Source organism: Rissa tridactyla, chromosome Z, assembly GCF_028500815.1.
Source record: "Rissa tridactyla isolate bRisTri1 chromosome Z, bRisTri1.patW.cur.20221130, whole genome shotgun sequence".
NCBI classification, from domain to species: domain Eukaryota; kingdom Metazoa; phylum Chordata; class Aves; order Charadriiformes; family Laridae; genus Rissa; species Rissa tridactyla.
In genome coordinates, this window is record NC_071497.1 from 22851080 (window position 1) to 22864833 (window position 13754).

Below are 13754 nucleotides of genomic sequence, written 5' to 3' on the forward strand. Positions count from 1 at the left end.
CTCTCTGAACATTAAGAAACACTTTTTCACTGTGAGTGACTGAGCACTGGCACAGGTTGCCCAGAGAGGTGGTGGAGTCTCCATCGTTGGAGATACTCAAAAGCTGTCTGGACATGGTCCTGGGCACTTGTCTCTGGGTAACCCAATTTGATTGAGCAGGTGGGGTTGGACCAGATGACCTCCAGAGTCTCTTGCAACCTCAGACATTCTGTGACTCTGTGTGTGTGACTGGGGGGTGTGCAGGGCAGGAGACAGTCATGGGGACACTGGCAGCTCAGGGCTAGGAGTGAGAGCTGTTGAGATTTGTGCCCGCTTCTCAACAAAGAGTCCAGGGCTGGAAATGAGGGAGAGGAGGTGGAGCTCTCAGTACTCACTCCCATGTTCCCCTTCTCTGTTGCGTAGCTAGAGCTTTGTCAGTGCTGCTGCAGCCACTTTCACCTTGTTTTCTGCCTCCCTTTCCCAATTGTGTTTGATTGCCTAGTGTGAGAACAGTCTCTTGCCGCCTAGTGGGTAATAAATATTTTTCTCCCAGCTTCTTATTAGAAACAAAGCTTCTTGGCTTTGGAAATAAGCATGGCTTGCCTGAAAAAGACCATGTACATATAATATAATCTTATTTAATTTGGTTTATACTGCTTTTTGCATGTGTTTTTATGGTGAATTGCAAAATAAAAATGGCAGCTAACTTGGTAAGAATCCTAGTAAAATGTGGTTTAAAAACTTGCTTGTTTCTACTGTTCAGTAGAGACAAATAACTTTATCTTCTTTAAAAATTTGTCTTCCAGCTGCTCCAAATTGAACCATCCCGAGTATCCAAAGTCATCTTGTTACATGTGGTTTCTGTTGTCATGAAGCAGTACAGTCCAGGATGTGCCTATAAAATATCAGAAGGAAAAAATAATAATTTTAGCACAATTGTATTAATCCCCACCCACCCATTATTGTGACTTGTATTGTGTAACTAGTCAGCATTTAACTCTCATTTTATCTTCTCAGTTGACATTATTTGCTATATAAATACTTTGTTTAAGCTCTGATTATTGTTTTGGAATAGACATGAAAGTAGACGTGAGGCTAATTTGGTATTGCTTCAATTGACAGAGAGATTACTAGTAATCCCTCACGCTGCTTTCTGCTTGTAGATCATTAGATTGTAAAGCCTTTGTGGAAAGCACCTCCAGAGGTTTGGCTGATTAACAGTGCTTACCCAGCTGCCAGGAAGCTACTGCCCAGTGGTTTGTCAGGGTAAACTTAGGCACAATTAAGCACATCCCATCTTTTTGCTTAACTTGCATAAATACCAGTCTTGGCAAAACTTTTTTCCAAAGCTTCCTACTGACCAACTGTTTACAAGGGTAGCAGAGCTGTGCAGAAAAGTTTCAGAAAAGTTGAGTGGGATGCCTTTATACCGTAATGATTGCAGGGAAAATAACTTTGTTTACCTCTTATTTTTTAAAAATGAATGCTTGACTGTAATATAAGGTCTTACGATGTTTCAATATTTATCTCCTCCCCCCCCCTTTTTCTAGGGTCCAGGTATACCTCATCCGTATGATAGTGGGCACATAGCAATGACTTATACAGGTCTGTCATCTCTGGTCATTCTTGGAGATGATTTAAGTCGAGTAAATAAAGATGCCATACTGGCAGGACTGAGAGCTCTCCAGCTGGAGGATGGAAGGTAAAAGATATTTTTATATTCTGCAACTCTCCAGAAGGTTAATAGAAAACTGAGGCGCGGAATGAAACATAAGAAACATGTCTTTTATGAAAGTAACTGTATAATATTTTCTTACTAGTAGAAAGTACTTTGATGGGTTATCAGTAATAGAACACAAGCGAGTTTACAGGACCAAACAGCATTTTGTGTATGGATTTGCTTTCGTATTCTAGAATGACAATGTTTGCTTACAACTGTAGATACCTATAATTGGAAGGTTAATGGATTGGTTTATGTCTTGGGGATAGTAGTTTTTCTGATCTGTCCTTCACGTAAGTGAGGTTTTCTGTGTTATTCTCTGTTTTTTGCAAGGCCCTGGAACAGCATTATGATGATGTTTGCTGTGCTTTGTGGGAGGCTGAGCTTTGTTTAATTCTGAGAGATTCAAGATATCAATATACAAGATGAATTAGCCTATATATTATTTCTAACAGGAATATAGTATTATTAAACTTCATCGTGAGAGACATTCTTTTTGTATGCATCTTTTAATAGATGGTATATACCCCCTGATCTACTTTAGTTGGTGGATTATTTTGTTTGGTTTTTTTAATGCAGGTTGAGACTGGTAGCTAATGAAAACTTCTGCTAGGACACATGATCTCTCAGTGGTGTTAAATTTTACTGAATGTTATTTTTGAAAGAGAACTTTAAAAATGCAGAATTATACCAATGTTCTTCCTGAAGGAGTTATGTTTGACCTCACAGTGAAATTGCTGTCACAATTTATGAGTTAAGAAAGCTTTTGTTTTGGTCAAATGGCTTTGTATCATCTAGACACTTAATATAATTAAAACTTTTTTTAAACACAGGTATTAAATTGCAGTCTTTGCATGTGTTTTTTAAAAAGAAAAAACAAACACAAGCCACCAGAATGTTCAGAACGTAAGCAGTGAATATGAACTAGATGGTGTACAATTTTCTGTTATTTATAACAGCAGATTGACCTTAATAGGCCAAGTCCTAATGCACACATACAGATGTATATACATGTATTTGTTGATCTGCTGTAGTTTCTTCAAGCACGTGGAGGTGCCTGTTCCATTGCTCTTAAGCATTCCTATTATAAGTCGGACCATTTTTGTTGTTAAAATATATCTGAAAGGAAGGAGTTGCTCCCTGGCATCTTAGAGTAATTACTTGTCATCTTGCCTGGTTACAGTAATAAGCTACATGCAGTTAACCTCTTCTACGTGTTTGTACCATGTAATGTGCAGTCTGATAACTCTTATACATGGTTCTGTGTTTTGTAGTCCCTGCTGAAGAGTGCCAGCTAGACCCTAGAGAGAAAGGAGAGTACTTTGCAGGTCTCTGGCATAGAATTGTTACTTTGGCAGGAGTCAATTTCCACTGTAACAGACATTTTCCACTTACGAAAACTGCTTTTACTGCCCCAAAGGGGAAGGATGTGTGAAGGCTAGAACTTGAGCTAACATCTTGTCCGGATAGGAACAGCAAGTGAGCTGAATGAGGGAAAGAGACATTTTTCTGTTGTTACCCTAGCATAAGTATGCTAGTCTGAATGAAAGACCTGTGTGAAGTAACAAAACCAAACAAACAAAAAATTAAAAATTGTAGCTATATTGCCTCTTTTTACATTACGAATAAATGTGTGTATTTTGATTTCTGTCCTACCTTAGCTGAATGTGATTTGAAGTATCTGGATAACATACAATGCAGTTATCACTTGAGGATGGAATGAGATTGTAAACCACAGTTGCCGTGGTTTAGCCTCAGACGGCAACAAAGAACCACGTGTCGCTCGCTCGTGCCTTCCAAACACAGGAAGAATCGTAAGAAAAGGCAAGACTCTTGGGTTGAGACAAAGGCAGTTTAATAGAACAGCAAAGGGAACAGGCAAACAACAACAACAACAACACGGATAGGGGAATATACAAACGCGATTACGGAACCGCCGCTCCCCCCGCCGCTCGCCGGCCGGACCCGGGCCGCCCCAGCCCGCTTTTAAGCAGCAACTTCCTGCCCCCTCCCCCGGCAGCTCAGGGTGGGCGTGGCTCACATGGCATGGAATACCAGGAAAAGTTAACCCTATCCCCACCGGAACCAGGACATTATCCACCCCTTATTCCATACCATCTATGCCATGCCCAGCAGGTTCCAATGAATTGCCACCACTTTCCCCTGTTATATATATATATACACACACATATAATACCCTTAGTTTATGGGTCATCCCTCCAAAGTGTCCGTTGAGTTCTTTTAATCCACGGCTTTGGGCTCCATCTGTTAGAACAGTCTCTCAGGGCAGGTGAGATGCTGGGTGGTGCTGGTCTGTTGCATGCTGTATTTTTCGGAGCTTGTGACTGGTGCACCTGGTGTGGCTCATGCACGCAGTCCGTGGGCTGAAGATGTAGATCTTGAGGAAACTGCTGGGCGCCGGCTGCTGAGATCAGTTCTTATCCCATCATCCCTGTGCCTTACTTGTAGTACAACTGATAGCAATGAGGACATACAGTGACAGTGTTACTTAGCAATTAACAGCACACAATCTGATTCATTGGCTATTCTCGCCCAAAATCAGATCTCCATGAGGTACACATCGGACTTCCCCATCCTTCCGCATCACCCACCAAGTGCACCCAGGTCCTTGGGCAAAAGCAATCCCACGGATGGGTTTGCCTTTGCCTGAGGCAGGACTAACCCAGACTGTCTTCCCTAGCATATTCTTCATGTGCACTACGGGGACTTTATCCCCTTCTACAGTACGTGGAAGTTTTGATTGGGCAGGGCCAGCCCGATTGTTAGATCCCCTGGTGTTAACTAGCCAGGTAGCTTTTGCTAAATGCGTATCCCAGTGTTTGAAAGTCCCACCACCCATTGCTCTCAGTGTAGTTTTTAACAGTCCATTGTATCGTTCTATCTTCCCAGAGGCTGGGGCGTGATAGGGGATGTGATACACCCACTCGATACCATGCTCTTTGGCCCAGGTGTCTATGAGGCTGTTTCGGAAATGAGTCCCATTGTCCGACTCAATTCTCTCTGGGGTACCATGTCGCCACAGGACTTGCTTTTCAAGGCCCAGGATAGTGTTCCGGGCAGTGGCATGGGGCACAGGGTATGTTTCCAGCCATCCAGTGGTTGCTTCCACCATTGTGAGCACATAGCGCTTGCCTTGACGGGTTTGTGGCAGCGTGATATAATCAATCTGCCAGGCCTCCCCATATTTGTATTTCAGCCATCGCCCTCCATACCAAAGAGGCTTCAAACGCTTGGCTTGTTTGATCGCAGCGCATGTCTCACATTCATGGATGACCTGTGCAATAGTGTCCATGGTCAAGTCCACCCCTCGGTCACGAGCCCATCTATATGTCACATCTCTCCCTTGATGGCCTGAGGAGTCATGGGCCCACCGAGCTATGAATAGTTCACCCTTATGTTGCCAGTCCAGATCCACCTGAGCCACTTCAATCCTAGCGGCCCGATCCACCTGCTGGTTGTTCTGATGTTCCTCCGTGGCCCGATTCTTTGGTACGTGGGCATCTACATGGCGTACTTTCACAACCAGATTCTCTATCCGGGCAGCAATATCTTGCCATAGGTCAGCAGCCCAGATGGGTTTGCCTCTGCGCTGCCAGTTGCCCTGCTTCCACTGCTGTAACCATCCCCACAGAGCATTTGCCACCATCCATGAGTCAGTGTAGAGATAAAGTACTGGCCATTTTTCTCGCTCAGCAATGTCCAAAGCCAGCTGAATAGCCTTCACCTCTGCAAACTGGCTCGATTCACCCTGTCCCTCACTGGCTTCTGCAACCCGTCGTGTAGGACTCCACACAGCAGCCTTCCACTTTCGATGCTTTCCCACAATACGGCAGGACCCATCAGTGAACAGGGCATATTTCTTCTCATTTTCTGGCAGTTTATTATATGGTGGGGCCTCTTCTGCACGCGTCACCTCCTCCTCTGGTGACATTCCGAAATCCTTGCCTTCTGGCCAGTCCATGATCACTTCCAGAATTCCCGGGCGACTGGGGTTTCCCATTCGAGTTCGCTGCGTGATCAGTGCAATCCACTTACTCCATGTAGCATCGGTTGCATGATGTGTGGTGGGGACCCTTTCTTTGAACATCCAACCCAGCACCGGCAGTCGAGGTGCTAAGAGGAGCTGTGCTTCTGTACCAACCACTTCCGAAGCAGCTCGAACCCCTTCATATGCTGCCAATATCTCTTTTTCTGTTGGAGTGTAGTGGGCTTCGGATCCTCTGTATCCACGACTCCAAAACCCTAGGGGTCGACCTCGAGTCTCCCCTGGTGCTTTCTGCCAGAGGCTCCAGGTAGGGCCGTTCTCCCCGGCTGCAGTGTAGAGCACATTTTTAACATCTTGTCCTGCCCGGACTGGCCCCAGGGCCACTGCATGGACTATTTCCTGTTTGATTTGTTCAAAAGCTTGTCGTTGCTCAGGACCCCATTTAAAATCATTCTTCTTCCGGGTTACTTGATACAGAGGGCTTACAATTTGACTGTAATCTGGGATATGCATTCTCCAAAAACCCACAATACCTAAGAAAGCCTGTGTTTCCTTTTTACTAGTTGGTGGAGACATAGCTGCTATTTTGTTGATCACATCCATTGGAATCTGACGGCGTCCATCTTGCCATTTTATTCCTAAAAACTCGATCTCCTGCGCAGGTCCCTTGACCTTACTTCGCTTTATAGCAAAACCAGCGTTCAGAAGGATTTGGACTATTTTACTCCCTTTCTCAAAAACTTCTTCTGCTGTGTTTCCCCATACAATGATGTCATCAATGTACTGCAGATGTTCTGGAGCTTCACCCTGTTCCAGTGCAGTCTGGATCAGTCCATGGCAAATGGTGGGGCTGTGTTTCCACCCCTGGGGCAGTCGATTCCAGGTGTATTGGATGCCCCTCCAAGTGAAAGCAAACTGTGGCCTGCACTCTGCTGCCAAAGGGATTGAGAAAAATGCATTCGCTATATCAATCGTGGCATACCACTTGGCTGCCTTGGACTCCAGTTCGTACTGGAGTTCTAGCATGTCCGGCACAGCAGCACTCAGCGGTGGCGTGACTTCATTCAGACCACGATAGTCTACAGTTAGCCTCCACTCTCCATTAGATTTTCGCACCGGCCATATGGGACTGTTAAAGGGTGAGCGAGTCTTGCTGATCACTCCTTGAACCTCTAGTTGACGAATCAGCTCATGGATGGGAATCAGAGAGTCTCGGTTAGTGCGATACTGCCGCCGATGCACCGTTGTGGTAGCAATCGGCACCTGTTGTTCTTTGACCCTCAACAACCCCACAACAGAAGAATCCTCCGAGAGACCAGGCAAGGCAGACAACTGTTTAACTTCCTCTGTCTCCAAAGCAGCTATGCCAAAGGCCCAGCGGTACCCTTTTGGGTCCTTAAAATACCCTCTCCTGAGGTAATCTATACCACGGATGCATGGAGCCTCTGGGCCAGTCACAATGGGATGCTTTTGCCACTCATTCCCAGTTAGGCTCACTTCTGCCTCCAGTACAGTCAACTCTTGGGATCCCCCTGTCACCCCAGAAATACAAATGGGTTCTGCCCCTCTATAGCTTGATGGTATTAAAGTACACTGCGCGCCCGTGTCCACTAGAGCCTTATACTCCTGTGGGTCTGATGTGCCAGGCCATCGAATCCACACCGTCCAATAAACCCGGTTATCCCTTTCCTCCACCTGGCCGGAGGCAGGGCCCCCCTAATACTGGTCATAGTATCCATTACTCACTTCTTGCATAAATGACTTGGAAGTTCCTTCAAGAGGATCAGAAGCAAGATCAAGCCTTCTGCTTTGTCTGGGGAACGGCCCACTGGAAACTGGGGCGGCACTTTTCCTGGAGGGATCCCCTTTTGTGGTTGTCCTTCCTTGCAACTCCTGTACCCATGTCCGCAGGATCGAAGTAGGTTGTCCGTCCCACTTCCTCATGTCCTCTCCGTGGTCCCGCAGGTAGAACCACAGGGTGCCTCGTGGTGTGTACCCTCTGTACTCTCTCTCGAGTGGGGAAATGCCTGCTTCTAATAGCTGAGATGCTGGCCCGTGCAGGTGGGGAGTAGGACATATTCTCTTCAAGTTGCTGGACCTTCCGCGACAGTTTCTCCACAGCTGAGACAAGGGGGGAAGAGAGACTTTCTTCATATCGCCGGAGCCGGCCAGCTACCTCATCCACCGTTGGTCCCTCTTCACCTTTCCATTCCATTACTGCCAGGGAGTTGGCATATGACGATGGTGCGCTCCGTACAAACTTCCGCCACATGGGCCTTGTGCATCGCACCTCATCAGGGTCTGTGGGTAAGTCTGCATTGTCCAAGTCATAATAAATCATCTCCCGCACGGCTAATTCTCTCAGGTACTGGATACCTCTTTCCATGGTAGTCCACTTGCTTGGCTGACATACAACATCCTCGCTGAAGGGGTACCTCTCCCTCACGCCTAACAGGAGTCGTTTCCAGAGGCTGAGGGCTTGGGTCTTCTTCCCGATCGCCTTGTCAATGCCGCCTTCCCTAGACAGGGATCCCAGCTGCCTGGCCTCCCTACCCTCTAATTCCAGGCTACTGGCCCCATTATCCCAGCACCGGAGCAGCCAGGTGACAATGTGCTCGCCTGAAAGTCGGCTAAAATCTTTTCGCATATCCCGCAGCTCACTCAAGGATAGGGATCGAGTAATTATCTCTGGTTCTGCCTCTTCCTCCTGCTCTCGTGATGGCCCTGGTTCATCATCATCTCTTACTAAGCGAACTGATTTCTTTGTGTGCTTCTTCTTCTGTATGGGGGCAACTGATACTGGCATGGGTTGGTTCCCTGGTTCAGTGGCAGTGGCTACCACGGGGGTTGCAGTAGCCGCAGTGTCTGTCGCAAGGATTGCAGTAGCCGCAGTGTCCGTCGCAAGGATTGCAGCAGCCGCAGGGGCTGCAGCAGCCGCAGGGGCCGCCGCAGGGGCTGCAGCAGGGGCCGCCGCAGGTCTGGTTTCCATCTCTTCCCCTTGAGGGTGCTGCATAATTCTGAGCAGTGCCTGGTAGATACTGGCCAGGGCCCAGCACAGTGCGGTGAGTTGTGCCTCTCTAGAATAGCCACAGCATTTTCCCTTCAAATATTCTACCACTTTATCAGGGTCCTGTAATTGTTCAGGGGTGAAGTCCCAGACCATTGGAGGTGAGTAGTTCTCTAGGTACCTGCCCATGCTCTCCCACATGCCATGCCACCCCTGACTATCCAGCCTCGGAGCAGATCTCCGGGTGGTAGTCTTAAATAGTCGCTTAACCCTAAACAAGACCTGGAACGTATTCAGGAGACATAGCACTACGAACACGCTAGTTTGAGTATCCCAAGGATATTCAAAATTCTCAAAAGCTGTCATACCTGACCCGAAGGAGAAAAGGGAGGCAAAAGGGCTGGGGAAATTATTAACAAATTCTGAGAGACGGTGTCCAATGTACGGACAGGACAGCAAAACCGCATAAACACCCCAAAATAGCCGTCTGAACAGTGATGTTATCATATCATAAACAGATATCGCACAGGACAGCAGAATGATAATCCTCATCCCTGTTCCAGACATGGTAAACAGCATCGCAGGGAGTACATAAGCCATATAGGAATTTATGTAACACAGCCATGAGAACAAACCAAGCAACATGATGACCAGTGACTACTTACCTAATAAAATAAATGCATACAAAAAAAAAAAACCAAAACCGTTTTTTCCACGTTCTAGTTGGATTCTGTCGTTATCTCAACCCTTCGAGCCCCACGTTGGGCGCCAAAAAGGACTGCCGTGGTTTAGCCTCAGACGGCAACAAAGAACCACGTGTCGCTCGCTCGTGCCTTCCAAACACAGGAAGAATCGTAAGAAAAGGCAAGACTCTTGGGTTGAGACAAAGGCAGTTTAACAGAACAGCAAAGGGAACAGGCAAACAACAACAACAACAACACGGATAGGGGAATATACAAACGCGATTACGGAACCGCCGCTCCCCCCGCCGCTCGCTGCTCGCCGGCCGGACCCGGGCCGCCCCAGCCCGCTTTTAAGCAGCAACTTCCTGCCCCCTCCCCCGGCAGCTCAGGGTGGGCGTGGCTCACATGGCATGGAATACCAGGAAAAGTTAACCCTATCCCCACCGGAACCAGGACAACAGTACTGGTAAATCTTAAGTGTCCTGGTTTTCCAGAATGTCCTGTGCCATATCCAGAAAGCCACAGAGGTCATCCCCATCTCAGCTGCAAACAGCAAGGCATGGCACTGTTGCAGTTAGGAAAGATGAAAGTATCTCCCACTAAAGGCTTTTCTATGCAAGAGGATAAAGGGGTACATACTTGAATTGCAGGGTCAAAGAGGGAGTGTCATAGTGGTGATGGTCATGCTTAAAAGGCTGTCTTCAAAGTCAGAAGTACCTTTTTTTTTTTTTCTTTATTTTTTAGAGATCTGACAGGGGGACTTATTAAGATACTCTGTTGTGCTGGCTTCTTGCAAATGATTAATTCATAAGAATATTCTAACTAGCTCTTTGAACAAAAAGGAGGCTTGTCAGACAGCAAATCACAGCATTCATTTTAAGGGTCTGTGAGAGAGCACAGAATTGTACCTAGATAACCCAGATAAAACAACTTTAAAACGTTCATAGAGTTTGAAAAGATTGTAGCCGTAAGAAATCAAAAACTGGATTGAAGGTAATTTTCACCATTTATATTAGAAACTTTAGTAATAACAATTACACTTATACATACATGGAAAACTGATCCTGAAGTTGCATTCAGGAAAGAAGCTATGAAGTTTTCTAGGAAGGCAAAGAATTCTGCTATACATCAGTCTGTACTGTGATATGTGAAAGAATGTAAGCATTAATGTCTTTGAATAAAGACACTGTCATTGTATTGGTGAAAATAAAGTCATCCAGGACCCTAAATGTTAGCAATTGTATTCATCTTGCTTGGCTTAATTAGAATCATACCTTCTAAAAAGAAAACTAGCATAGTTTAGGGTTATATTTATAGGAATACTGTAAATAGAAATAACTAATTTTGAAAGGAAAAAATTACGCAATTCCTTGAACTGCTTTTTGTATTTTCTGATGTAACAGGCTGTAAGGTGTATAATGACAGAAAAGTTTCTTTCAGTTTCTGTGCAGTGCTGGAAGGAAGTGAGAATGATATGAGGTTTGTGTACTGTGCTTCCTGCATCTGCTACATACTCGATAACTGGTCAGGCATGGATATGAAAAAAGCGATAAACTACATTAGAAGAAGTATGGTGAGTATTCACAAAGTGTTATTTCTTACTACATTTTAAAGTTACTAGCTGTATTTCTTTACTATGATTAAAAATCTCTCCATCCAAACCAAAATGTTTTAGTAATTTCTTTCTCTTCTGTTCCTACTTCACTGAGTTGAAAATGCAAAAGAACATTGTTTTTGCATTTTTATTTTCATTGTAATGTGTGTAACACCACAATGCATTTATTTGGTATGTTCGCTGCAAATTAAATCTGATATTTTTTTCTTCCAAACTCTAAAATTGAAAGCAAGGTTTTGAAAACTGTTGCTTGCTGTTCCTGTAACTTGAAGTGCATAACTAAAGCACTGCATCAATAAAATCCTTATATTTCAATTAGCTGTAGTCCTGCTTTTTAAATGATATACAGGATCAAAGGAAAAACTAATAACTGACATCAGTTCAAGCTTAATAAATGTTTCCAGATATGCACTTCATTATTTATTTATTAAGTGTTTGGAATGAAGGAAAATATTGGTATATACATTTTTTTCTGTGTCTTTGCAAACTGTCTTCATATTTGGTTGGAGCAAAAGTGTTTTCATGTTGTTTTTTCATGTTTTCATTAGTTTAATTGAGTTTCATTTTCCGAGATTAAAATAAATTATTTTCAAAGAAGCTGAGTAAGCTTGAAAACTACAGTTCCCTGAATGTGAGTAAACACATACAGTAAATTCTTCCAGTCTGGAAAAAAAAGAGGCAAATTTATGATGACATACAACTTCTGTTGTAAATGAGTATGTTTTAGTAGTTGCTGTCAGCAGTGAGATTTGTAAAATTTAAGTGAGAAACAAGTCTAAAAAAGACTTAATATTCTACCTCAGACCAAACTGGTTTTTATTCTATGTTTATTTTTAAAGGAGGTGGGTAGATGCATAAGCATTTCTTACTGTACATCACAAGAAGCTTTCTGGCACACTGCCATAGACTAGTTGGGAACATAATTTTCTTTATAAGTTTTTTTTTTTAAAAAAATGTAAAATCAGTCTAATTCATACATTGTGCATTCAGGACATTAGCCTGCATACTAGAATGGAGAGTATAAGCAAAACTTTATACTGTCACACCTACTTGCTTTCAATGCCTTTTAATACGTTTCTACTCTGCTTACTCCCCTCAATGCCCCTCAGCAGGACAGGGGAGAGAATAGGAAGAGCAAAAGCAAGAAAACTCGTGGATCGAGGTAAAGACAGTTCAATCTAAGTGAAGAAAAGGGGAAGAAAATAAGTGATGCAAAGGCAATCAGTCACTCATCACCTCCCACAAGCAGACCAATACCCAGCCAGTCTCCAAGCATCAGTTGCCTTGGAAAGACGCCTCCCTCCTGCTCACCCATTCTTCTGCTACCCCACTTTTATTGCTGAGCATGAGGTTACAAGATATGGAATATCCCCTTGGCCAGCTGGATTCAGCTGTCCTGGCTGTGTCCCCTCCCAACTTCTCCAGTCCCAGCCTGCCCGCTGGGGAGTGGTTAAGTGGAAAAAAAGAGAAAGCCTTGATGCTGTGCTTGGTGCTGATAGTCCATCCAACAGCTGTCCCCTGCAACCTATGTCTCCCTCACTTCTGGCAGGTCAGACTGCAAGCCCCTGAGATTTGTGGTCCCACTACAGTTGCTGGTATTCAGACCACCTGTCTTACCCACCAGCTATTTGGGCCTGAAGTTTGCTAGTGTTCACATACACAGACACTGAATGGATAGCACGCGTCCACTGAAGATTATTAAAAATAGGATTTAATAAGTCTTGTACTGACTGAGGTGATCAAGGGCAGGACTCAGTGATAGAGCACACAGACCAGCAGCCTGGTCATGCTCTACTAGCACCCGTTATCCCATTTTCCCCTCTGTTTTCCCTTGCTTGTTCCTCCCCAGTCTGCTTTGATCTTTGCCTTTCTCACCATTGGTCCTTTCCCTAGCCATCCCATAATAAACTATGCACACCCCTGCATTCCTCAGAAAACACCCCATAACAGGTTTTATACAACCCAGAATTTTCTTCCCCTGCATCCTATAAGAGCCTCTGTACCCCAGTAGTTAGTAGCCCACTTTAGTTAGTATGAGTTTCTGCGGTGAGGAGATCCATGCTGGCTCCTCTCTGTGGGTTTCATCCAGGGATGATGATTTATCTGTCCTCCTTTCACAGTCTGAGGGAGCAGCCAAGTCAGGGCGTTCGCTCTTCACTGATTAGGTCAGGAAAGTTCTTCCTTCCCTGATCCTTGATGGGCCTTTGTGTTAGTACTGAGATTGGCCTTTAATCAGATAGTTTAGCAGAGATGCAAAAGGAAAATCAAATACTAAGAAAGAATAGAGAAGAAAATCAAAGAACAAAATCCTCATTGTGTTCTATACATCACATGAACTATTAGCATTTTGTACACGTGAGTGCAGTTTTGGTCCCAAAGGAGATGGTAGAACTAGGAAGGGTACAAAGAAAGTTGAGTTGAATTGTCAGAGGTATGAACCAGCTTGTGTAAAAGGACCATTTAGTATACTAGGACTCTTCATTCTGTAAATGGGATGATTAAGTGGAGTGTGACAGAGGTATGTAAAGTAATAAGTAGCAACTGAAAAGATGAAGTGAGCAGGGAACAATTATTTCTTTCTAAGAAAAGAATTAGAGGGCATCATATGAGGCCATTAGTAGAGCAGGCAAGTAGAGATCTTCTGAAAGTTTAGACCTTTGAAATGGCACTGGAGATTTACTGTCTACAGTGATCTTGAACCAAACTTATAGTTTGCTTCTAAGCCTTAGCATTCATCCTTGTAT

The 13754-nt window shown here is 44.5% G+C and overlaps 1 protein-coding gene across 1 annotated transcript in view; it reads left to right on the plus strand.

Moving 5' to 3' along the window:
* PGGT1B (protein geranylgeranyltransferase type I subunit beta) overlaps positions 1-13754 on the plus strand; it is a 46147-nt gene that overhangs the window by 17946 nt on the left and 14447 nt on the right. The window contains exons 4-5 of the mRNA XM_054185925.1: positions 1530-1681; positions 10836-10968. Of these exons, the coding sequence (XP_054041900.1) occupies positions 1530-1681; positions 10836-10968 (285 nt within the window). The remainder of the gene's footprint in view (positions 1-1529; positions 1682-10835; positions 10969-13754) is intronic.